The sequence below is a fragment of the Petaurus breviceps genome, unplaced genomic scaffold, assembly GCF_028583685.1.
Source record: "Petaurus breviceps papuanus isolate PSGF00001 unplaced genomic scaffold, PetGlider_PUasm1.0 37, whole genome shotgun sequence".
Classification (NCBI taxonomy): Eukaryota; Metazoa; Chordata; class Mammalia; order Diprotodontia; family Petauridae; genus Petaurus; species Petaurus breviceps.
The window spans coordinates 100,477,761-100,505,662 of NW_027186296.1; the positions used below are offsets into that span (position 1 = coordinate 100,477,761).

Consider the following 27,902-nt stretch of genomic DNA (forward strand, 5'->3'; position numbering starts at 1 on the left):
GACCCACTCCTTCTCCAACCTGGGGTGGTTCATCCCTGGCAAGAAATTCTTATAAAACTAACTTTAAATATCAACAATAAAATGTATCATCTATCTATATCTGAAGACACAAATTTTAATATTTAAAATGTCTATAGTAATTTGTTAATTACTGTCTGTGTATATCTTCTCCCTACTCCATCCTCCCACCCCCAAGAAAAGTTTGAATTTTATATATCTGATTTTACACAGAAGAAACCCAAGCAAAGCTGTAATATCACAAAGTCATAGAACCTAAGAGTTGGAAAGGATCCCTCAGTCAACTTGTAGCCAGATAAGAATCTAACATAACAAGACGTCATCTGGCATTTTCCTGCAGGTCTCCAGTAAGTAGGTGCCGACCACCCCTGGAAGCAACCCAATCTGCTTTTCAAAAGTTCTCCTCGATAAGAAATTTTACTTTATAGTGAGGGTTTTTTTTTTTTTTTACAAATTCATTTCTCCAAGTTCTACTTTTGGGGTCCAAGCAGACCAAATCTAAAACCTCTTCACTATGGATCCATTCAAAAATGTGAAAGAGATTTTAATGTGACTTTTAATGTTTATCCCTCATTTCCAGACAATGCAGTTCCACTTTCCCTTTGGTGTCCTGGCTGCCCTCATCGGGGTGGGTTCCAGTTTAGAAACAGCCCTTGGGGTAGCTTGGGTGGCACAGTGGATAGAGTGCTGGGTCTGAAGTCAGGAAGACCTGAGTTCAAATCTTCCTTAGACATTTACTAACTGTGTGACCCTGGGCAAGTAATTTAACCACTGCCTTAGTTTTCTCATCTGTAAAATGAGAATAATTGCACCTACAGGATCAGATTTGTAAAGTGCTATAGTAGGCACTTATGGGACGGCCAGGTGGTGAAGTGGATGGAGTGTTGGGCTTGGAATCAGGAAGACTCATCTTCTCTACAGTGAGCTCATCTGTAAAATGAAGCTGGGGAAGGAAATGGCAAACCTTTCCAGTATCTTTGCCAAGAAAACCCCAAATGGGGTCATGGAGAGTTGGACATGACTGAAAAATGACTGACCAGCAACGACATAATAGGTGCTTAGTAAATGCTTATGATATTGGGAATTTAATTCAGTTCAATAAACATTTATTAAGTGTCTACTGTAAACTAACATACTTTGGTAGGTATTGGGGACACAGAGCTACAAAGTAGCCTTTGACCTCAAGGAGCTTACATTCTGCTAGGTGGACTATAACAGGTTTAGAAATATAGTACAAGGGGAGGGGCTACTAGGTGGTGAAGTAGATGGAGCATCGACTTTGGAGTTAGGAGGACCTGAGTTCAAATCCAGCCTTAGATATTTGATACTTACTAGCTATGTGACCCTGGGCAAATCACTTAACTGCAATTGCCTCGCAAGGAAGGAAAGAAGAAAGGAAGGAAGGAAGGAAGAAAAAAGAAATACAATACAAGGAAATTGAAGCAAGCAAAAGTAACTAACTGGGGGAATTTAGGAGGTACCTGAGTTAAGGTTTGGCCTAGACAGAAATGCACTCTGATAAGAGCGGAATATAGCAACAAACTTACCTCTATCTATGGCCTTAGGCCTCTGTCAATGGAGCCTTCCAATCACATTAACTATCTTGGTCACCATAGCCCCTGTTGACTCATCTTGACCTTGCAGTCTATTGATACCCAACCCATATAATTCTTTTTTCAAATCAACTCTTACTTAGACACCATTTCATCTCATATAAGATTTTACATTCATTCTGTCAAATATTAATATGAATTCTATTTTAAAGTAATTTTAAAATGAAATTAATTTCATCTTTTTAGATTCTTTTTGATTACTGCTCTCCTTTCTAGATATTCCCCAGCCATCACTTTATAGTACAGTTGAGAATTTTGCCAGGATTCACTGTCCTATAATGTGCCTAAAATATGTTAACATGCTATTTTTATGACCAGCACCTGTGGTTAGACCATTCCAAAGAAAGTCATATAGACACACACATGCATATATATACACATACACATACTGCCTGGCATGTTATCTCCTAATTATATAAACAGGCCATTTCCCCAACTCACAATCTTAAACTATCAAATTTGACCTAGTGAGGATGTCACTAAGACATATTAAAACACCCCACATTTGAGATCATATGTTGATTCATCGGGGAAAACTATTACCATTGGGCTGTACATAAAATGGGGACTGAATATGGACTGGAGGAGAGTTATGTTTCAGTCTCCTAGGGATTTCCCCTTGTAGCACCAATGCAATATTTACAGCACCCATGATCATAATAAAGACCGTGACTATAAGAATCGCACAACATTTGATCGCAAATATACCAGATTCTCCAGATAGAGGATAGAACTGAAGGATTTATTTAGACATCAGAAAACCGAATCCCAAAACCAGTAAGCTGATTCCGTCATAGTAACAAAGATATTCAGAAGCCGTAATAACACTGAGAGCCATGCCATACTTTAGACTTCCCACAAACAAGATCAATATTTACTCACAAACCTTAATGAGCATCCTCTTCTCCCAGAATCTGGCTAGCTCTGACTACCAGCTTCCTGGGGGCTCTGCTTTCCTTAAGCAAACTCCTCCCATCACAGGTTCCATGTGACTACATTCAGCCTATCAGGGGGCAGAGTTTATCTTCACAGCAGGGGAGGTCTTCAAACTCCCCCCTAGGTCTATTAAAGAGCAGAGAAGATCTTCAAATTTCACACCCCCTTTATACTGAATGACTGCTATATGGATTAAATTTACTCTTGGACAATATTTTTTCCCCTTAGAGGACAAGGGTACAGTGGACGGAGTCAGAGGACCCAAGTTAAAATCCTATTTTTGACACTTAGTACTTGTGTGACCTTGGGCAAGTCATTTCACCTCCTCATCTATAAAGGCAGGAATTTGGACTACATGGTTTCTAAGACCTTGATCTGTGATCCTGTCATTCTATGATCTCAAGGTCAGATCTCTTCCTCAACAAATTCTCTCTTAAAGAGCAATGTTAGTGTTGTCTTAGCAGGCCATCATTTCTCCATGGAGGCTATCCCAGATACACACATAAACCCGCTGCCTCCCAATACAGTAACCAAAACAGAAGGTCTTGCTTAAATAACTATCTTTCACAATACAAATTGAAATGAGATCTTAATTTATGTGTTTATTTGGTGAGAGACTTGTCAAACCTTAGCTTATAGATTTGCATAAGTCAAACTTGAGCACTTTAATTTAGATCACAAAAGAGAACAGATCGTTTGACAGCTTCTTGATGCTTTAAATCTTAAAAATTCCTCTCCCATTGGCCAGCACGGCACTGAGCTCTGCAGGAATTTTTCCTTCCTGCTTTAACGTTATTACATGGTTTTTTTTTTCTTACCAAGGTCAAATCCAGATGCACCAGCAGATGACATAAAAACCAGATACCCAGCAAAAGCAAGTCCTCCCCTTGCCAAAAATAGCATAAGACGGTGGTAATATTTCCACTGTCCTTTCTGAAAACAGATTTTATTTTTTCACAGGCTTTCCATCCACCATTGCCACCAAAAGTGGCAGATGAAAGAGGTATTAATAGAGCAGTGAATATATGGGCATGTGTAGGATAAAATAGAAATAAGGAGAACATCAGCCACAGTAAGGAAATGTGAATCAGTTCAAGAACAGTTAAGTTAAATCCATGGATTATAGAGTCACAGTAGGTTAAGGATACTTGAGTTTGGAGAGGTGAGGCAGGTCTTGAACATTCCACAAGCCTTTTGAGCTTGTGGTCATGGAGTGCAGCCACCTTCTCTCATATGTTATTATCCCATATAACATCCCTATTAGAGCAAACAATAGGCTAGATCAGGGGTGGGGAACCTGTAGCCTTGAGGCCACATGTGCTCTCTAGGTTGTTAAGGGCCACACTTGGACCTAGAGGGCACATGTGGCCTCCAGGCCACAGGTTCCCCATCCCTGGTTCTAGATGGTTCATGGGTCTATGACCAGTGTGGCAATTCTTATGTTTTTACTGAAATACCAAGACAAATTCCACATTTCTTAGGTAGGTGCCAAAATTTAATCTTCTATTTTAGCACTATAATAACATAATAATAGCACAATATAATTACAGTTTGTATACTGTATTATAATTATATAATACTGTATATTAAATTAATACTGTAATATATAAAATATTACTATGATAAAATAATACTACAATAATAAAATACTATAATAATATATTTTTTTATTATGTTAGACTTTCAAAAGCAAATTTCTCCACCATTAAGTTTTGTTTTCCACCTCCACTCACCACCCCCTTTGGTTTTACTCTGTTTAGCCCGCATTTGCAAAAATGTATAGGGATAGTTGTATTCTAAGTTAGAAAAAATAATCCCCATATCTCTTACTATATGACCTTGGGCAAATCACTCAATTTAATTTAATTCAACAAGAATTTATTAAGTCCCAGGTACTGAGTTAGGCAGTATGATCCAAAGACAAAAAAACAGACATTGTCTTCAAAGAACCTACACTCTATTGTAGGTAACTACCCGGACCTCTCTTTCTTTGTCTATAAAATGGGAGGGACCCAAATGGGGGACAGTGAGGAGAAGGATGGAGATGTACAATGATTTCTCTTCTAGTTTGAAATATAAGTGATGCCCTCCCATGGAATAGTTTTCAACATTTTACAAGTATGAATAGATTAATAAGGATCTGCTTTTCTAAATAATCTCTCTCTCCCTCTCCTCTTTCTCCCTCTCCTCTCCCTCTCCTTTCCTCCCTCCCTGTCAGGCTGTTTACTTTCAGTGAATTTGATCTTCTAAAAACAGCATTATACTGGGTCTACCTCCAACTAAACCTCAAACTTCAGTCAGTTCCAATCTATGAGACCGTCCTGGCGTTTTTTAACAGGTAACAAGCTTCAGATGTTAACGTTATTATGGAAAACAACAACAAAACTCTTCAATGACATGACTTCCTGTGAGATGAAGGAACTATGACCTTCAGCAGTAAGAAGAGAATACGATTTCATTATGGGACATGAGATTGGGAGATGAATGTTAGCAAATAACTTACTTGGAAACATAAATATGACTGTTATGAGAGGACCATATGTTCTGCAAATTCATTGTAGGTTCAATCATACTCATTATATATTAGGGATATATATCAGAAAAGAAATACTATACTGGTCTTAAAATACTTTTTATTTGAAATTATTTTAATTAGACTGTTATTCTTGTTTAAACTACACAAGCAGAACAGAATATGATGTTACTGAGCAATTAAATATGCATGTTTAGAAAGGACAGTGATTGTGAGGTCAGAAGATTGAGGTTGAGTTCCAGCTCTGACAGCAATTAACTGTGTGACCTTGAGTTGGTCACTTCACCATTTTTTTCTGACTCACGCAAAATAATGGGCATTGGATTAGATAATCTCTAGGGCAGTGCTTCTCAAACATTTTGGCCTAAGAACCACTTTGTGCTCTTAAAAATTATTGAGTACCCCAAGAGCTTATGTTTACATGGGTTATAACTACTAATATTTGTCATATTAGAAATTTAAACATAAAATTTTAAAGTACTTATTCATTAAAACAATAAACCTACCAAATTAACATAAATAACCTATTTTAATGAAATATTGCTATATTTTCCAAAAGAACAAAAATTTAGTGAGGAGAGTAGCATTGTTTTACATATTTTACAAGTCTATTTGATGCCTTGGCTTAATAGAAGATAGCTGAGTTCTTATATCAGTTTCTGCATTCCTATATGTTGTTTTGGCAGAAGTATATGAAGAAAATCCAGTCTCATATAATAATGTCACTGGAAAAAGGGAGAGAAGTATTTCAATGGGCAAATAACATCTTAGTGTTGTTATGAAAAAAAATTTAACCTCTGACCCCCAGAAAAGGATCTTAAGGACTCCCATTAGTCCACAGGCTGTCCTTTGAGAACTGCTATTCTAGTATTTCTTTCAGACTAGATATTCTATGAGTTCTAAAACCATGTGTTATAACGATCATTTATCACCCACAAGAGGGATGAAAGTCTTTATGTTAGAAAAGTACCTAGGGTGGTAACATAAGACATGAAGTGCCACAATGGGGGTGTATATATGTATATATATATGTGTGTATATATACAGAGAGAGAGAGAGAGAGAGAGAGAGAGAGAGAGAGAGAGAGATATGTCACAGGCACATGGGCAGTGTTGGGAGCCTAGAGCAGTGTTGTGGGCACCTAGACAGCACTATGGGCAAAAGAGTTTAGAATGGTATCTTGGGGGTATGTTAGTGTTTCCATGATCTTTTTAGCAGTCTTCTATCAGTGTAAATTACAATCTATAACACCAGTCACTAGGGTGGGATTCGCCCAATGTGATAACGGCCTTTGTTCTTTAAAAAATGTTTAAAATATTTTTTTAGTATTTCACGGATACAAGGTAAGCACTTGGGCCATCTCTCTGTTGTCCCTTCCTCTTACCGGATGGCCCATCTGTTTTTTCCATTCATTCCAGTGTTTGATGATGCCTAATTTTAATTTGCTCATGCAAATAATTTTAGATAACATCATGCACCTGCTTATACCTGTATCTAGTCTTTCTATTGCTCTTTGGGTCACCTGCAGGGCAGTTGTGGTTCAGCTGAGGTGGTGGTCTTCCATTATATTCAGTTATTACAACTAACTTTTCAGAAGCTGCAGAAAAAAGGAAAGAAATAAAATAACCTAATTGTTGCACTACATGGCAAGCACCTCCAATTCCTCAGTCAATAAGTACTCAGTGAAGGACTACAAAGTGCCAGTTGTAGTGCTGGGGTGCTGTGATACAAAGACAAAAATGATGTGTACATATTCCAATACGTAACAAATTTAATTTTTAATTAAGTTGATTTTGGGAGTAAAGCACTAGTAGCTGAGGAGAATTAAGAAAGACCTGATATGGAAAGTAATGTTGAAGTTAAACTTGGAAGGAAACCAAATATTATAAGAGACAGTGGTAAAGTACATTCCAGGTCCAATAGGGTATGCCAGCACAGAGGTACAGAGATGGGAGAAGTAGGGCCATATAGAAAGAATATCAAGGAGTCTGGACTGCAGTGTGCAAGAAGGGAACATATATATATATATATATATATATTTAGGCTCAAAAAGTAGTTTGGGGCTAGGTTGTAAAGGACTTTAAATCCTAAATAAAAGTATTTATATTTGACCCTGCCAATGATAGAGAGACAATAGAATTTAATGAGTAGGGAAGAGACATGATCAGATTTACACTTCAGAAAAATCAGTTTGGCAGCTATGTGAAGGATGGATGGGAGAGGGGGAGAGATGATAGATAGGGAGATAAATTAGGAAGCAATTGCAATAGTCACAAGGGCCTAAACCAAGACAATGGTCTTGGGTCTGCTGAGAAGATGGATGGGAGAGCTGTGTTGATGGGAAGAAATGACAAGATTTGGCAGCTGAATGGAAATGTGAAGTAAATGAGGAAGGAGCCAAATGCTTAGTTTCAAACCTGGATAACTGGAAGGATGGTGGGATCCTTGACAGACACAGGGAAGGTCAGAAGAGGGAAGGAAAATGAGTTCTTTCATGGACAAGTTTAGTTGAAGATAATTATGTGAGATCCAGTTTGAAGTGCCAGTGAACAATCGATTATGTAAATCTGGAGCTCAGGGAAGAGTCTAGGGCCAGAAATTCAAATCTGGGAGTCATCAGCATAGACATGATAATTAAACCCATGTGAACTGATGAGGTCACCAAGAAAATGTAGGGAGAGAAGAGAAAAGAGCCTAGGACAGAGCCTTGGGGCACAGTAGAGGGTACAATCTGGATAATGGTCCAATAAAGGAATAGTTAGACAGGTAAGAGGAGAGCCAAGAGAAAGCAGTGGCACCAAAACTCAGAAAGGAGAGAGTCTCCTAGAAGAAAGGGTAATGAACACTGTCCACTAGCTTAATGTTGGGAAATCTTGTTCTTGGTAGAAAAGGGCTCTGAATGTGTTTGCCTTCTCAGGCCCCAAGGTCATGAAGTCATGGAATAAGAATCATCCCCTGGCAAAGACAAAAATAGCAGGTTCTGCAAAAGTAGTGATCTAATTGCAACTCTTGTGATGTTGCCTTGGACTAGGCTGAACATCCCAGTGCCACCTGAGGGGCCAGGACAGTTCTAGGCTCTCCATGGGGTTCTGGAAGTCTAGGATTAGGAAAGTTCCTAGTTTAGGCTCCCCTTGATGAGGTGAGGCTACCGCACACCATATTCACCAGATCTTGGCAACATCTCATAGTATAACATTCACTGTGCTTCATGGGTAACAATGTTCCCCAGATTATCCACAAGCCTACTGTTACATAGAATATAAACTGTCTGAAAACAGAGACCATTCTTCCCTTTTTCGTCTTCTTATCCCTAACATCTAACACAATGCCTTGAACACAATAAGCATGTAATAGATGTTTGTTAACTTAAATTCAAATAGTAGCATGGCAGAGTAGCTAGAGCAAAACCTTCGTTCTGGTCTCACTTCTGACACAGTGACTTTGTGACCTTGAGCAAGTCACTTAACTTCTGGGTGCTCTACACAACTCTTTTAAAATTACATGTTGCAGACAAAATGTCAATCTGCATTAGTCGAGGAAATTTCCTTAACTGGGAGTTCCCCATTCCAGTGAATTCACAGGTCCAGTCCCTATCCCTTACTTTGTGCATTTAATAAACATCCATTATAGGCACCCATTTTTAACCAAAGTTCTTTTAGATTGGTATATCATTTGAAAGCAATGAGTCAGATTGCTGGAACAGCTGTGCACCATGTTGACTAAAGCATCCATCTTTAATGCCTTCTTTTTTTGGTCCAGCTGTCAGAATTACACATATTTTGCTCTATTTCTTTGTATGTTACTTTCAACCCAAGTGTTTACACGTTCTATTTTTTTTTCTCTTCCTGATACTCCATGAGACATTCTTTCCTATGAGTCATATACACCATAAGAAATTTCTGTTTGGCTCAAAGTTAGGCTGTCATTTTGGAAACAACATCCCCACACTAAGAGATAGGAAATGAGCTAAAATGCGAATGATTCATAGGGACTCTGGCTATGTTTACTGTGGGAGAAACCAGTGGGAAATGAGAAAGTTATGGTGTGGGTCTTTCTCCATTTATTATATGACAGTGAGCATCATTTGGTGGCCTTATATACCATTCCTAAGTCACACATTCAAAGGCTATTCCTGAATCTTAGTACGATGTGCATGTATTTTTTCCCTTTCAAGTACAATTTTTTATTCTTTATGAAGATGTCTTGATTGGACTCTTAAAGCCAACATGTAGCACGATGCATTGATACAAAGCTCCTTTGAAACATAGTATAATCCTGTTAGATGTTATCTTGTTATGCTACATTTCATTTTTCCCAAAGGTTTCTAATGTCATCATCACTTGAAGTAAATCATATCTCTTGAGGTGATGAAACTGTATTCACTAGGATAGTTGGCTCGGAGGCTTCTAATGCCACTTTCCCCGTGGCTTCTACCTTCATTACCCCAGCGGGTCATTTTGCAATGTCCTCTTCTCTTCAGCAGGCAGCACAGCGGGGAGAGAGGGTTAGGTTAATAATTAGGGGATTCTTAGCCTTTTGGTACTCTAATGAAGCCTACCATTCCCTTCTTGTTTCTTGTGAAAAGGGAATGGTGGTTGAACTGTACCTACTTCACGAGGTGGTTGTGAGGATCAAAGGAGATTACATATGTAAAGCACTTCATACAACTTAAAGCCCTATATAATACTAATCTCAGCATAGAGAAATATCGAGGATCATAAAGGAAACTAATTGCATTGAAACATGATCATAACAGAAATTTCAAACAAGTTCACAGACCATAGGTTAAGAACCCCTTACTTCAAAAAATGATTTCTATTCTTCTTTAGAGGGGCTAACTTCAAGTGAGCTTTTAGTTAAACTGTAGTGGTTCTGGTTAATGTTCCCCATTATCTTACCCACTTTCAGACAGATGTGTCCCCATGTATAACATCTGCTATCCTTCCCTATTTCCTCCACATAACTTCTTACCAAATTTGTTTTGGTTCAGTCATTTCAGTCATATCCTATTCTTCATGATCCCATGTGGGATTTTCTCGGCAAAGATTTGTTGTTGTTGCAGTCCTGACTCCATTTGGGGTTTTCTTGGCAGAGATACAGGAGTGATTTGACATTTCCTTCTCCAGTTCATTTTACAGAGGAGGAAACTGAGGTAAACAGGGTAAGTGACTTTCCAAGGGTCACACAGCTAATAAATGTCTGAGGTCAGATTTGAACTTGGGAAGATGAATCTTTCTGATTCCCAGTCCAGTGCTCCATCCATTGCACCGATTAGCTTCCCATTCTTGGCAAAGATACTGGGTTGAGTGACTTACTCAGGACCACACAGCCAATAAGTGTCTGAAGCTGAATTTGAATTCATGTCTTCCTGCCTCCACAACTAGCACTCTAAACACCAGGCCACCTATCTGCTCTTTTCAAACATATTGCTATAAATAAAGTCAGTTTCTGGGGCAGCCAGGTAGCACAGTGAGTAAGATCACTGGCTCCAGTGTCGGGATGACCTGTGGTTCAAATCCAGGCTCAGACACTTAGCACCCACCCAGAAACACCTGGCCATGTAACCTTGAGCAAGTTACTTAACCCCAATTGCTTTAAAAAAAATAAATAAAATCAGTTTTTAATACTTTCCTCCATCTCTCCAAACTCAATTCTTATTATTACCAAGCACGTTTTCTTTCTTCCAGGCATGCTGGTTTGATAATTGTACTATATTCACAACTCATTGTTTCTACTCCATAGCAATGTTATTCCTCTTCCTTGATTCTCCTCCTTCTTCTGAAAATCAATCCACCTTTTTTACTTTTTACAAAACCCAGTGTAATAGCTAATAAAAATAATAATGATTCCAATAACAACAACTAGCATTTATATAGAAATTTGGGTTTGCAAAACACTTTACAAGTAGTATCTCATTTTATCCTTAGAGTAACCTTGGGAGTAGGTGCTAGTATTATCCCCATTTTTCAGATGGGTAGATCGAGGCAGGCAGAGACTAAGTGACTTGCCTAGGAGTCACCCAGCTACTAAGTATCTGAGGATGGGTTTGAATTCAGTTCTTCCTGACTCAGAGCCTTGCAGTGTATCCACTGTGCCCAATGAATCTACCGTTTTTGATGTTGGTGTACAAACTAGAGTTGGGGAAATGGGTCCAGTTTAGGAACATTTAAACTTATTTAAACACATAAACTCTAACTCAAGCCTATCAGAATATTACAGTAGCTCAGTAGCATCATGAGCTCTCCTCAGTGTGGGCATTTCCTCCAGGAGTACAGATTGTAGCCTGTCCAGCTCCTTCCTCCTGTGAAAATCATGTTCATATTATTCTGTGTGTGTGTGTGTGTGTGTGTGTGTGTGTGTGTATATGTGTGTGTGTGGGGGTGGGTTTTTTGTTTTTTGAAGAGGGGAAGGCAGGACAATTGGGGTTAAGTGACTTGTCCAAGGTCACACAGCTAGTAAGTGTTGAGTGTCTGAGCTTGGATTTGAACTCAGGTCCTCCTGACTCCAGGGCTGGTGCTCTATTCACTGTGCCACCTGGCCGCCCCTTTTTCATATTATTCTATCCTCCTATGCTGAAGGATTTCTTCCAGGTCATTTATATTTTGTAAATACCTCTTCAATATTTATGTTGCTTACCTGTTATCCTTTATTATTGCTGCTTTATGAAAATATTTGTTTTTTTGGCTAATGGGAGATATAACAGCTATCTTTTTTTTTAAGTTTCAATACCGATTTTTGTTTTTACATTACAAACATTTCCAGAATATACCCACCCCATGAGAACTTTTTTATAACACAATGAACCGAAGAGCAAAACAAACAGTAATGACCTCATCTGAAAGGGTGTGCAACATCCTATCCTGTAGCACTCCCCCACCGTCAAAGGTTTTTTTTTTAATGAACAAAAATCTATTTTTCTCTCTCTCCCTCTTCTTATCTGATTGAAAAAAAACAAATTATTATTTTAATAAATACAGAGTCAAGTGAAACAAATTTTCTCATTGTGTTAAAAAATGTATATATCATTCTGTACTTTGAACTTATTACCTATCATGTTTCATCATCATGTATTGTGTGTCATGGATAATCATTCCAATGATCAGAGTTCTTATGGTCTTGAAAGTTGTTTATCTTTAAGGTGTTGTTATTGTATAAATTGTTCTCCTGGTGCAATTCATTTCATCTTTCAATTTCTCAGTTTTCAAAATTGTTCATCTTTACAATATTGATGCTATTGTATAAATTCTTCTTCTGGTTCAGGCCCTTCATTCTGTATTAGTTCATATGTCTTTCCGTGTCTTTTTGAAGTCACCTATTTCTTTATTTCTTACAACACAATCATATTCTATCCCATTTGTATACCATGACTTTTCAAGCCATCCCCCAAGTGATGGACATTTCTTTGGTTTCCAATTTTATTGCCACCACCAAAAAATCTGCTATAATATTTTTGTACATTTCTTTGATCTCTTTTGGGAATAGGTCTACCAGGTGGCATAGTTAGGGTACCTAGGTGGTGCAGTGGATAAAATGCAAGGTCTGGAGTCTGAAAGACTTGAATTCAAATCCAGTCTCAGATATTTACCAGTGTGACCCTGGACAAGTTACCTAACCCTCTGTTTGCCTCATTTCCTCATCTGTAAAATGGAATGATAATAGTGCTCTTCCAGGGTTGTTGTGAGGATGAAGTGAGAGTGATTGCAAATTACTTAGCACAGTATCTGGAACATAGTAAGTGCTTAATAAAATGTAATTGTTATAGCTAGGTCAAAGGGCAGGTAGTGTTTAGTACCTTTTTTTATCTAATTCCAAATTGCTTTCCATAATAACCATTATTCATTCACAGTTCCACCAACCACCAAGATAATTATTTTCCTACAGTCCCTCCAATATCTAATCATTTTCCTTTTTTTGTCACCTTTGCCAATCTGATGATTTGAGGTGGAATCTCAGAATTACCTGTTTTTGTTTTCTTTTTAGCTTTTTAGAGGGGCAATTGGAGTTGTGACTTGCCCAAGTTCACATGGCTAGTAAGTGTTATGTTTCTGAGGCTGGATTTGAACTCATGTCCTGCTGACTCCAGGGTTAGTGCTCTATTCAATGCACCACCTACCCACCCCCTCAGAATTACCTTTGATTTGTATTTCTCTAATTAGTGACTGGGAACATTTTTTCATATAGCTTGGATTTCTTCTTTTGAGAACTGTCTATTCACGTTCTTAGAGCACTTATCAATTGGGGAATGGCTTCTATTCTCATAAATTTTAATCCATTCCTTATGTATCTTGGAAATGAGATTTTTATTAGAGAAACTAGCTGCAAGGATGGCTTTTCCTCCCGGTTAATTGTCTTCTCTTTAATTTTAGATTTATTGGATTTGTGCAATAACATTATTTTATGCTATCAAAATATACACTTTATCTTCTGTGATCTTCTCTGTTTCTTGTTTGGTCATGAACTTTTCTTAAGTTCTATCCATATAACTGATAGTTAAGTTTTTCATGTTTTCCTCATTTATTGATGGTGTAACCTTTCATATCTAGATTGCATATCCATATGGAACTTACTTGGTGTGTCCAAAGTGTAACTTTTCCAATTTTCCCTGAAGTCCTTGTCAAAAACCGAATCTTTATTCCAGGAACTTTGTGTTTCTCGAGTTCTAGGTTCCTATATTAATTTGCTTCTCTACCTAATCTGTTTCACTGATCAATCTATTTTTAACCAGTACAAATTGTTTTGAGAATTACTGGTTTGTAGCTCAGTTTGAGATTCTTGACATTTTTAACCTCAATGTGAATTTTGTTATTATTTTTCTAGTTCTATAAAGCAATCCTTTGGTAGTTTGATCAGCATGGCATTGAAAAAAATAACTCATTTAGATAGCATTGTGTAGCAGCAAGCACCCCAGCATCCCCAGGGTGGCTGCCAACGCAGGTTCTTAGTTCTGCTTTTCTAAAGGAAAGCAACTCAAAATGGGTTAACAATCTTGCTTTAATCAATCAAACATATCATTTACCTATTTCAGGGGAAAAAGGTCAGCACCCCGAACTGCAGAGTATACAGAGATTACAAGCAGAAATTATAAGAAGACAGAGAAACAAACAGATCAAGCAGACAGGCCTCCAACCATTACATCCTTACCTAGTCAATTACCAGAGAGGGAAGTATCACCATCTGGGTTTTTCAAAGCCGGGGGGGGCTCTCAACGGCTGCCCAGAGTCTCATCTGGTCAAATCACATAACCCTTCTCAAAGTTAACCCCAAAACCAAGCCTCCCATCAGAGCTTATATAGCCTTCTCCTGGCTCAGAGAATGTAACAACCCTCTTGACCCACTGCCCAATCACAAAGTATCTCCTGAAAAACAAGCCTCCCACCACAGGCTCCAGGTGCACTTAATCTAAGGGCAGGGAAGATATTAAAAATTTACATTCCCATAAAACATTGTTGTTTTATTATATTGACTCATTCTTCCATCAGCAATTAATATTTTTTTCCAAAATGTAAGTGTGTATTTCTGTAAACTGGTTTATAATTGTATTTATATAAGTTTTGTGTATATCTTGGTAAGTAAACTCTCAAGTATTTTATATATTCTGTGGTTCTATTAAATAGAATGTCTATTTTTAGATCTTCTGCCAAGTTTTATTGGCATTATATAAAGCTTTGTGCAGATTTGTACAGATTTATGTTACATACTGTGTTTGTTCACATTGTTTCAATTTATTTTAGTTGACTCTTTAGAGTTTTTCAGTATACCATCCTAACATCTGCAAAAAAGTATTGTTTCTTCTTTTCCTGTTCTTATTCACTCAATTTCTTTTGTCTTAGCATTTCTTTTTTTTTTTTTTTAAGAAATCGGGGTTAAGTAACTTGCTCAAGGTTACATGGCCAGTTATTTCTGGGTGTGGTGCTGAGTGTCTGAGCCCAGGATTCGATCTCCAGGTCATCCTGACACTGGAGCCAGTGCTCTTACTTGCTGTGCTACCTGGCCACCCCTATAGAAAGCATTTCTAATCTTCTTTTAAATGAATACAAAGAATATCCTTATTTAATTTACCCCCGAAATTGTCTGAAAATGGTTCTAGTTTATTCCTATTGCACATAATAGTAGCTCTTGGTTTTAGATATATACTATTTGTTATTTTAAGGAAGGGTCCATTTATTCCTATACTTTCTATTGTAATAGAAATGCATGTTATATTTTCTCAAAAGCTTTTTCTACATCTATTGATATAATCATATAATTTTTGTTGATTCTTTTATTAATGTCCTCAGTTAAGTTTATGTGCTATTAAACCAATCATACATTCCTGATATAAATCCAACTTGGTCATAGTGTGTAATCTTTGTGATATGTTGTTTTAAATTCTTTTCTATTATTTTTTAAAAACATTTTTTGAATCAATATTCCTTAGGGATCTTGGGATGTCATTTTATTTTTCTCTATTGACTTTCCCTAGTTAATATGTGAAGACCATATCTTTGTCATAGAAGGAATTTGGTAGGATCTCTTCTTTTGTTATTTTTGCAAACAGTTTATGTAATAATTATATAATTGTTCTTTTAATGTTTGATAGAATTCACTTGTGAATCCATCTGGTCCTGGGGTTTTTGTTTTTGTTTTGTTTTCTTCCTTTGGAAGTTCATTTATGGCATATTCAGTTTCTTCCTCTGAAATGAGGTTATTTAAATTCTCTATTTCTCATTTGGTTAATTGGGATATTTCATATTTTTGTAAATATTCATTTAAAGACTCAGCAGAAATCCCAGCTTCTGCACAAGGCCTTTCCCACTCGCTCCTTCTCCTCTTTCTCCTCCCTAGCCTATAGCATCTCCCCCTCTCAGACCTTCCATCTACTCCCTATGTATCTTATGTTCATCTATTTGTTTACATTTTATATCTTTCATTAGAATGTAACCTCACTGAGATCAGGAACTTTTTCCCCTCTTTTCTCTGTATGTCTAAGTCTTAGCATACTGACTGGTACATAGTAAACACTTAAGAAATGCTTGTTGAGTGAGTGGCTGATAGTTTCGCTGTAGTGAACAGAAAACTGGTCTTGGAATAAGGAAGAACCAGGTTCAAACCCTACCTCAAACACTGCATATATGGCCCTAGGCAAGTCACTTAGCTTCTTAGTGCTATGGCTACTCTCTAGGATAATGAGTTTCAGAGAAGGTACCACACCAGTGAAATTATAATTCCAGTCAAAAAATGAGAACAAATATAAAACACCAACACACAAATAAATCAATTTCATAAACACTTTATAGAAATAAATTAATAGGCTTATTGTTCAGAAGTGACTGCTTGTCTTGATCACTCTTTTTTAATGTAACATTTCTGTCCATGATCTTTGACATCCTTTTAGAATCTTCCCCTTTAGTATATCTTGAAAATCCGTCCCTGAGTATTTTGAAAATCCTGCTGCCTCCAGAGCTGACTTCCTCTGGCTTCCTCTCTATCATCAGGTACAGTCACTTTTTCCAGTTTCATTTTTTTTGATGGCCATTCTGTATATAGCACATGAAATAACTGAGGTGTTGGAGTCTTAATATGGAAGTTCAACTGTCGTCAGTGATAAAAATAGATCACTTTAGAAGTATGAGCAGAGCTATCCCATTTCACAAGTATCGGCTGTCTTCTCAGTTTTATCTGGAATTCATTCTGGAATGATGTGACTTATTTGAATCTCAGACATACTCTGCAGGATTCTTTCCCCTCCATTGTTTTGTGGGGCTATACTGGCTTATAACCTTCTGAATTTATTTTCTAAACCAATGCTACTATTTCTCTCCACTTGGATGAAACATCCAATGTTTACTAGCTAAGAAAGTCCTTTGAGATCCTCTTGTGATTGTTTTACATCTTATTTTTCTGAGAAATGTTGATCAGAGTCAATCTATGTTTTTCCTTTTATCCCTTCCCCCCCTCAAAGATAATAGCTTATTTAAATCAGACTCTGGCCAGAAAAATTTGACAGTCTTTCCCTCCCAGACTGAAATTTTTGTGATGGTAAATTCATCCATCCTTTGTTTCAGTTCTTACCCAGTTATTAGACTTTCAATGGTAATTTCCTCAGACAAACTGAGACCTGGGAAAGACCTTAATTTAGAAAGATCACCCACTGCATCCCCAGCCATCCCCAGTCATCTTGACATTTGTCCTGCCACTAGACTTTGAAGACTCTGGAGGAGAGAGTGAGGCCAAAGATTTTGCACAGCTCTGTTTCATATAAATCTAGTTCATGTGTCAACACATCACCCTCTTGATGTCACTGGTCTTCTTCAAGAACTAAGGATGATCCCCAATTGATAAATGGTCAAAAGATATGAACAGGCAGTTTACAGAGGAAGAAATTAAGATATTTATAAGCATATGAAAAAATCTTCTAAATCACTATTGATTAGAGAAATGCAAATCAAAACAACTCTGAGGTACCACATCTCACTGGTCAGATTGGCTAAGATGACAAAACAGGAAAATGACAAATTCTGGAGAGGATGTGAACAAAATGGAACACTAATGCATTGCTGGTGGAGTTGTGAACTGATCCAACCATTCTGGAAAGCAATCTGGCATTATGCCCAAAGGGCTATAAATAATTTCATACCCTTTGACCCAGCAATACCACTTCTAGGGTTGTATCCCAAAGATATCATAGAAGTGGGAAAAAGACCCATATGTACAAAAATATTTATAGCAGCTCTTTTTGTGGTAGCAAAGATTGGAAATTAAGGGGGTGCCCATCAATTTGGGAATGGCTGAACAAGGTGTGGTATATGCATATTATGGAATACTATTGTGCTATAAGAAACGAGGAGCACATGGACTTCATATTTACCTGGAGAGGCTCATATGAACTGACGCTAAGTGAGAAGAGTAGAGACAGGAGGAATCTGTACACAATTACAGACACAACATATGTGTGATGACCAACTTTGATAAACTGGACTCTTCTCAGCAATCCAGAGTCATAAGTCAACCCCCAAAGACTCATGATGGAGAGAGATGTTTACATCCAGAGAAAGAACTGAGTTTGAACACAGATTGAAGCAAACTATCTGCCCTTTTTCTTTCTCTTGTTGGGTGTTGTTTCCTCTTTCCCATTCTTCATTCCATCTGATACAATCTTTCTTTATAACCTGACTAATGATGTCTAATGTGAAAGTATTTGCAGATGCTATACTTGATTGTATGCTGCCATGGGCGGGGGGGACGGGAGAGAAAATTTGAAACTCAAGGAATTGTGGTAATGAATCTTGTAAACTAAAAGTAAACAAACAAAAAAAAGAACTAAGGATGAACAACAACATTTAAATCACATTGGAGTGTTTAATTGCATGTATTCTTCTTATCTTTCTTTTTTCCCCCCTTACCTATTCTTTACTGGTCTTTCAAAACAGATCACTGATCTATAAATAACTCTCATGTGGGTAGCCAGTTCTTTCCTATTGATTATAGTGGTCAGTTTAATTTTTGGTGATGTTATTTGGTGTTCCCCATTTTGACTAAAGTCAGACTTCTTGAAGAATGCATTCCTGATATGCCAGTATAAGACTTCTGAACAAGCCACAAATCTCCAGTCTCTTTCATTTCTTAATTCTGAACCATATTTTCCAACATTTTTACTCTTTCCCTATGCCTACATTCTCATTGAAGTCACTCAATATCAAGGCATATCTTGACTTGGTTTGAAAGATCTTGTCAAGTTCTTTATAACATTTCTCCTTATATTCATCTGCAAGGGATATTGATACATAAACCACAACTATCTCACATCAGTCCCATTTCCTACATTCATCTTAGGTGAATACTGAAGGGTATGATGAACAATCTGTTCTCAAGTATTTGCATTTCAAATTCATCACAATGAGTTTGAGTGATGAGTAATTTTCCTCAATGTCTTTTAAGTATTTTCCACTGGGCTGCTATTTAACTTCTATTTAACTGTCAGAAACAACTCATCATTGACATTCCTAGTGCTTTCCCAAAGCATGTTGATACTTCAGTTGACTTTAATGATTCTAGCATGATTATTTTAATCCTAGGATAAACAGCCTTTTACAGGAAAAGAACTATTATTTGTAGAGTTCTTGGAACATATAATCTTTTGAAAATTTGTATTCTATTGTGTGATGGCTCTGGGGTCAGTAACCAGTAGGGACTGAGATCTTTTGATGGAACGTGGCAGACCAGGGCCAATTCTAAACATCCATGCCACCTAGGGGAATGCAGTGCTACAATGAGGCTTTTGCTGGTGTACATGTGCTTCTGGGGTTCAAGAATCTTAGAATGGTTGGGGAGAGCTGCTTCATGTTGGGTGGAGGTAGAAATTTGTGATGAAGTTTCACTCATAGATTCTTGGGATGGCAGAATGATCTGAGACGCATTTTTATTTGGGAATAAGCCAAAGCACAACTGAATTACTAACCCACCATCAGACACAGTAACATTTTTTTTCAGTTGGGAGCTGAAGCAGAAGAGTGCATTCTAAGGTGATTGTACTGTGGCTATCTTTAAAATTTAAATTTGTTCCTATGGTACTACATGGAGTAACTATGCTCCATAAATATTGAACTGCAAGAACCGTTATATTTAATCAGAATTAGGTTTAAGCAGGGATTGTTCCCTCTTGTTTGTATAGCCTGAGGAAAAGGCAGAACTCCCACAGGGGAAATAATAGAATGAACTGAAGGAAATAAAAATGTGTCTTCAACTCTTTCTCACACTAGAACAAAACCATCTCCAGGAGGGTTTTGTGGAAGGCTCCTAGGGAATGAGCAAACAAAAATAAATAGTGTGCTTTTTTTAGCTTTTCCAATATAAACATTCAAAAGCCAAATTAAGAGCAAAAAGTGCCCAACCTAAGCATTGTACCTCTCAAGGTGTTACAAAGATGCCCCCAAGATGTTATTTCTTGCTCTAGGAAGCATATCAGAAAAAGGAGGCAAGACACAGGATGAATGTGTATCTAATTGATTTTTCTCCTGGCATTTTCTATTTAAGAAAAACCCATGGGCTGCCCAGAATGAAATGTAATATGGCTACTAGAGAAACTAAGGATGAGCAAAGATGCAACTATGGTCCTTTGTGGAAGGAGAATCCACTATTTCATCCTAGTCAGCAGGCTCCAAAAATCAAGGATGGGGGTGGCTAGTTGGCACAGCACTGGCCCTGGAGTCAGGAGGACCTGAGTTCAAATCCAGCTTCAAGGACTTAACACTTACTAGCTGTGTGACCTTGGGCAAGTCACTTAACCCTAACTGCCCTGTTAACCCCCTCCTAAAAGCAAAAAAAAACCCAAAACCAAACCCTCGAAATCAAGGATGGTTGTGAGCTTCTCCAAGTGAATGAGGGAGTGGATCTGAAAATATGCCTTTTTGGGTTACTCCCACCCCCAGAAATATGAGTTAGAAACTTGGCAGATCTGATGGAGAAGATAGCAGACCATTCTCCCACCTGCCTCCTTAGAAAAGAGATGAAAACTCTTAAGTATTTAGAGCAATTTTCCCCTCAAGTATCTCATCTAAAAGATATTGGACCTGTCTCAGTATAGAATAGATCCTAATGGAAGGGAAGGCGGGTTTTGAATCTGCTAATCCCTGTCTGGCCCTGAGCTCTGTTTTTGAACACTGTCCCACCTGTACTAACCACATGGCAACCTCACATTCTAAAGTTAGAACTGTCCTCAGCATTTCTGCATTTCCACTTGCCCATAACTGAAAAACCTGAAACTGAAACCTCAGCATGTTGTTTTCCTTTCTTCCGCCCCTCCATTCCCAGTCGAGACATCCGCTGAAATAGAGAAATGCCCAACCTTCTCACTCCAAGATCTTTTCCCTCTGGAAAACTTCAAAATCACTGGGAACTCCAGTTGCAAGACCAGTGCTGCTGGAAGGAGAAATTGAACCATTCTGTCCTGGCCCTGGAAACTGGGCTGGAATGATTTTCAACAGCAATCTCCTCAGCTCTCCTTAGTAATGTAGGAGATACATCATTTGGATGCAATAAATGATATTTTCATTGGGGGTAGAGCTTTTTGGGAAGGTCTCCTCCTCTTTAACTACTCTCTCTCCTTCCCTTCCTGATTTTTTTCTACTTAGGTTCAGTTTTCTCCATCCTGTAGAAGGTCTCTTATTTCCTCTCTGTTTCAGTCTCAGAAAGCATTCTTCTTTAATAGGCTGCAGATAACTGAAAGACTTTTTAGCATGAAGACTCCCTCTCCCCTCCTCTCCTCAGATAGAATAAAAAGTCAATCAATATTTCACTGCCATACAGATTACTGCCCTCAATATTTATCGATTTTCTTCCCTTTTCTGAGTCATTAGGTTGGTGTGATTTCCCCACCCCTGGAATGGTCTCCTATCCCCTCCATCAGGCCTTCCACATTCCTAGCCCACTTTATTTTTGTAACCATAATGTAATTTAAAAGTCACATTTTCAGATGCATTCCCTCATTCAGTTGGAGAAGGTCACAACTCTCCTTATTATGGTTTATGGTGTTCTGGTGCAAGCCAAATGAGGAGTAAGCTGGTTTATATGGGAACAAAGCCCTGGAAATCTTTCGTATGTGTGAGAGCTTCAACTGAGGCATAAAATAGCAATTAAGGGCCTACTGCTAGTGATAATTTTAGACTTCAATTTTAGTTCAAATTTGGTTATGACACAATTCTTAGTGTCAGAGTAAAGGGCTTATTTAAATATATTTTTTCTCGACTTTTGACTAGCAAAGTAGTGACTTTTTTTAGCCGAAATTTTGTTTGCATATAAATGGAAAATGGTTCATAGTAGTGGTAGAAACGGGCAAAGGGTGGCAAGGCAGGGGCAATGTCAGGGAACTCAGTTTTCAAACTTCTTGGTCCCACCACAATATAAACAAGCATGATGCTTTGAGTCTCTTTTTCCTCCTTGGGATGTCTCAGTGCATGGACAATGAGCTGTGGTGGCAAAAGGAGTCCAACTATCTAAGGTGAAATTCCTACTCTTTACTGGCCTAAGGACACTCATATACCCTCTGTGAGCCTCAGTTTCCTCATCTGTCAAATAAGGAAGTTGGATTAGATTATCCCTGTGGTTTCTTTCAGCATGAAATCTATGATCCTGGGAACCTCTCCTTGAGTTGTTCTTCTCACTTGTTTTTTCCACAGGAGAATTCTTTTCCTGGAGCAGAGCGATTTTCTTTTTACTCTCAGTGAAAAGAATACTTTGATATGTTGAAGAATCTTTTATGTCAACAGTGTTATGTACTCTTACCACAAATATAGATCACAACCTTTTCAAACCTTCTTTTCCTTTAGGATTCTTGCTTATAAAAGTCAAAAGCATTCATGCCTATTTGGGGTACTGGAAATGGAGGTGTGGAGAGGATCAAGAGGGAATGCATCTTAATGATATTTAGCATCATATTTCATTTATCTGTTTTCATAGGAGGATCAGGTGTTCTATACAATATATAATTAAAGTTTTTCCTTTTAATTGGCAATCTTTTATTTAATATCTTAATTTTTTTCCAATTTCTTGTAAAAACAATTTTTATCATTGGTTTTTAAAATTTTTGAGTTCCAAGTTCTCTGTCTTCCTTCCTTTGCCTCCCCTGAGATGGCAAGCAATTTGATATAGATTATACATGTGCAGTCATGCAAAACATATTTCCATATCATGTTGTGAAAGAAAAAATTAAACCAAAAAAACCTCTCAATCCAGCAATAACAACACCACCAACAGTAAGAAAATAAAGAAAATTAGGGAAAAAAGTGTGCTTTGATCTGCATTCAGACTTCATCAGTTTTTTCTCTGAAGGTAAATAGCATTTTTTTCATCATAAGTCTCTCAGAATTGTTTTGGATCATTGTACTGCTGAGAATATCTGAAGTCATTCACAGTTGATCATTGTACAGTATTGCTGTTACTTTTTGCCGTTCTGGTTCTGTTCACTTCACTTTGCATCAGTTCAAGTCTTTCCAGTTTTTTTCTGAAAGTATCCTGCTCATCATTTCTGTTTTTGTTTTTTGTCTTTTTGGAGGGGGAAGACAGGGCAATTGGGGTTAAGTAACTTGCCCAAGCTCACACAGCTAGTAAATATTAAGTGTCTGAGGCCAGATTTGAACTTAGATTTGATTCCAGGGCCAGCGCTCTATTCTCTGAGCCACCTAGCTGCCCCCACACTCATTTCTTATAGCACAATTATGTTCCATCACAATCATATAGCACTGCTTGTTCAGCCATTCCCCAACTGATGGACATCCCTTCAATTTCCTATTCTTTGCCACCACAAAAAGAGCTGCTATAATATATATATATATATATTATATAGTATATATAGTATTATATATATATATATATATATATATATATGTCATTTTCCTTTTTCAAAAAATCTCTTTGGGATATAGACCTAGCAGCGCTATTGCTGGATCAAAGGGTATACACAGTTTTATAGCCATTTGGGCATAGCTTCAAGTTGTTCTTCAGAATGGTTGGATCAGTTCACAACTCCACCAACTGTGCTTTAGTGTCCAAATATTTTTAATTAATAATTTTAATGGGAATTTTTAAAAAATATATCAGGAGCATATCATTTAACCATTTTGGTGGTACAGGGTCATAATTATGAACATTATTATATTATGTTTAAATATATTAGTACCCTCATGGGCTATTTTTTGCTTCTCCCCCATGCAAACCTACATATATAAATATGAATATACATATACATTACTGTGCTTTTCTAGTTCTATTTGAATTTTAATTTTTCTGACTTTTTCCTCTATATCAACCTAGCAGTTGTCAGTCTTATTGGTGTAAGAATGCCTACCTGTACCCATCTTCTTCTATCACTTAAATTTGTTGCTTCTACTCAATAGTGAGCTGGGAAAAGCATAATAGAGTATTGGCTTCAGTCCTGGGTACCTCACTGCAGGAGGGTTATTTGGCAGGCAGCAAGATGTTCAGAAGAAGAATGACCCGGATGTGTAGTAGACTTGGGTTATATCATGAGATTTAGCCAAAGAAATCATATTATTAGAGAGACTTGGGGAGTACATGGTCACTATATTCAATATTTATCATATGGAAAGGATTGGACAACTCCAATGTGCTCAAAAAGGACCAGTAGATAGAAATTATAAGTAGTCAAATGTTGACTCAAGAAAAGGAGAAAGTGTTCAACAGTTTAAAGTGTCCAGTCTTATGAGGTAAAGAGTTGCCTTTTACTGGAAGTTTTCAAAGGGAAGCTTGCAGTTGTTATATAGGGATTTGTGTTTTAGGGAGGGCTTGGAAAAATGTGCTTTGAGAGCCTTTCCAATTCTAGGATCTTATTCTATGTATATCAAAGGAGGACTGCAATTATTCTAAGTCTAAGGACTTTTTCATATTTTCCAAAATGAATAAACTTCGGTGCATTGCCTTTGTGGCACAACTACTCATATTCCTCATCTTGATGCGCTAGAGGGCAGAAGTTGCTACACACCTTATCTCACAATGTCTGGCACATAGAAGGCACTTAATATATGTTCATTGATTGAATGATTGAGTGATTGGTACATTAGTATGTACCAATGGGGCAGTTAGTGACACAGTGGATAAAACACTGGGCTTGGAATCAGGAAGATTCATTTTCATGAGTTCATTAAATCCAGCCTCAGACTCTTACAAGCTGTATGACCCTGGGCAAGTCCCTTAACCCTATTTGCCTCAGTTTCTCATCTGTAAAATGAACTGGAAAAGGAAATAACAAACCACTCCAATATCTTTTCCAAGAAAACCCCAACTGGGGTCACAGAGAGTTGGACCTGACCCTTAAAAAAGACTTAACAACAAAACATTATTATAGAGGAATGCGTCTCACAGATAACAACAATATTAATAATGATATCTATCATTTATATAGTACTTTAAGGTTTGCAAAGTGCTTTACATCATATTTCATTTGATCCTTACAACAACCCCATGAAATAAGTACTATTATTAGACACATTTTTCAGATGAGGAAACTGAGGCTAAAAGAAATTAATTTGCCTGGGGTCACACAGTCAATGATTATCTGAGGCAGGATTCGAACTCTGGTGTTGCTGATTCCAAGTCCAGTGCTTTATAAATGTACTTTACCAAAAATAAGTAGTGTGTTTTTTAAAATGAGAAAAAGTGTGGCATGGAATATTACCTTCAACTCAAAGAAAATAGCTTCCAAGGTTAGGATTGCATGGTGGCTAAATAAACTCAGTTCATGGTTTTCCTTTATTAAAACTGGAAGTGATGATTAGTTCCTCTTCCTGTAGGGGAAGCTACTCTAGGTTTCTTTTGTCACTATCTTGTCTGAGGTGCAGTCATGAGCAAGAGTGATTCAACAATGATCATTCATACTAAGGCTCCCTGCTGTAGCAATCCCAGCTCCTGTCCAGGTCCTGAGGCTCGATCCCAAAATGGCCCAAACACTAAGCCCCCGACACCTGTTCTTGATGATGATGGTCAAGAGTGTTGTCCATGACAGTTCATTCGTGGAGGTAGATGAGTCAACTTTGGATGAGAGTAATGTGATAAGGGTTTTCAAACAGTATCAAGTCATTTCCAGTCTACTTTTGTCCTGGTTTGCTTCTACTTTTTGAAACAACAAAATGTCAGTGGATCCTAAGATAAAGAGCTGGGAGGGACTTTAGAAATTATCTAGTCCAATCCCTTTATTTTTACAGAAAGGGAAGCTGAGGCCCAGAGTGGGTAACTGATATGCCCAAGAAAGTAGAAGATGCAGGATCTGAACTACTTTCCATATGATGTTAGATGAGACACAAACTACATTGGTTAAATTGTTAAGATCTTTCAACTATCAAGTGTTGGAATTATTTTGAGGCAAGTAGAGTGAAAGGAGACTAGCTCCAGAGACAAAAGACTAGAGTTCAAATCCTGTTTCTGATGCTTACTACCTGGTGACTTTGGATAAAGTCACAACCTCTCTGGACCTCCGTTTCCTCATCTATAAAATGAAGAGGTTGGATTAGATGGCTTCTTAGGTTCCTTCTGGCTCTAGATCAATGGTCCTTCCAGCTTTCATTTAGTCCTGAACAATTGAAGCAAGATAGACAGCTTGCCATGTTGGAGTAGTAGCTTATCTTGCAGTCAGGAAAACCTGAGTTTGAATCCTACCTCTGACAGATTTTGACAAGGGTAACCATAGAGAAACTTAACCTCTCAGTGCCCCAAGGGAACTCTCTGAGCTTATAACTGCAGAGCACCTACCAATCTGCATTGGTAGAAAAGAGTTTCCTCGTCGGGAGTTCCCCTATGTAGGTCCAGTTGAAAGGAAAACAAACTGCCATTTTATTGATTTGTAGCAATAGCCTCATGTAGTGGCAAGAGATCCAGATGAGGAATTGGAACACAAGCATTCTGTTCCCAGCTCTGATGCTGGTTAGCCTGGTAGTGTTGAGTCATTTTTCAGTCGTGTTTGACTCTTTGTGACCCCATTTGGGATTTTCTTGGCAAAGAGACTGGAGTGGTTTACCATTTCCTTCTCCAGCTCATTTTACAGATGAGGAAACTGATACAAACAAGGTTAAGTGACTCGTCCAGGGTCACACAGTTTATGAGTGTCTAGAGGCTAGATTTGAACTCAGGAAGATGAGTCTTCCTGATTCCAAGCCCAGTACTCTATCCACTAGACCACTTAGCTGCCCTGTGCCCTTAAGCAAATCCCTTTTCTCTTGTAGACCTCACTCTTCTCCTCTGCAAAGTAAGAGGATCAAACACAAATTATCATTTAATGTCCTTTTGACTCAAAAGTCTGTGATTTGGTCATTCAGTTTGACAGGAAGAGTTCACCTACCAGTTAATTCTCTATTAATCATTTATTATGTAACACACTTGCTAGTTAGGCATTAGTTTCTTTACCACTTGGTAACTTTGTAGTTGAGCAACTAAGTCCTGTGGGTGTGCAGAATAAATTTGAGAGGGCCTCCTGAACCCCTTCCATTTCTTTTTCAGGTCTCAATCCTGGGATTATTTTATATCTCGGGCAGTGACACTCTTCTAAGTAGATGGAGCCAACTTTTCCCTTTTAATTTTAGTGCAGTTCAAATGAATGTGGGAGGTGGAGGGGTTAATCATTGATTAGACTGCTAGCCTTTAAACAGAAGCATGCTTTTATTTAGCCTGGGAATGATTCCAAATAATGTGCCCTGGAGTCCCAAGAATGGAATTAAGTGGCAAGCATGGCTTTGTGTATGAAGTCAAGAAAAATACTTGTGACATTCTATAACAACTTGCTGACCAGTTAAGTAAAATGAAACGTGACAAATTTGGTCCTGTGGGCATTTATTTTCAAAGAAAACTTGGATTTTTGGTTCAAAACTCCCAGCAACCTAATGATCATTGACCCATCTCACAAAAATCTTGCATCCAAATGAGACACTTCTTACTTAAGATTCTAACAAATGGCCAAAGCAGTAACTTCTAAAATACAGAATGAAGACAAAAATCCCTATGCAAGCACATATTTACATTAATGTGAATAATATGCTTCATAAAATAGAGGCCATAGAGGGTGATGGGAATAACTTTGAACACACAGGAAGAAAAATTGGGCTTGATCCACAGTTTATTCACTAACTGTGTGATATATCAAAGGGCAAGCTATTTCACCTTTCTCATCTCAGTTTCCTCCTCTATAAAATGATCAAGTTAGGCTAGATGAGAGCTCAGGTTCCTTCCACTTCTAACATTTTCTCATTTTATAAAATAAGCTATTTCTTTGAACTAAAAACATGGATTGAATCCATCGTGTTCTTTTTTTTTTTTTACTTCAC

At 37.7% G+C, this 27,902-nt stretch overlaps 1 protein-coding gene across 1 annotated transcript in view; it reads left to right on the plus strand.

Moving 5' to 3' along the window:
* Positions 1-27,902, plus strand: part of BTBD16 (BTB domain containing 16) — a 107,029-nt gene that overhangs the window by 44,408 nt on the left and 34,719 nt on the right. Inside the window, exon 9 of the mRNA XM_069097406.1 lies at positions 4,786-4,905. Within this exon, the coding sequence (XP_068953507.1) occupies positions 4,786-4,905 (120 nt within the window). The remainder of the gene's footprint in view (positions 1-4,785; positions 4,906-27,902) is intronic.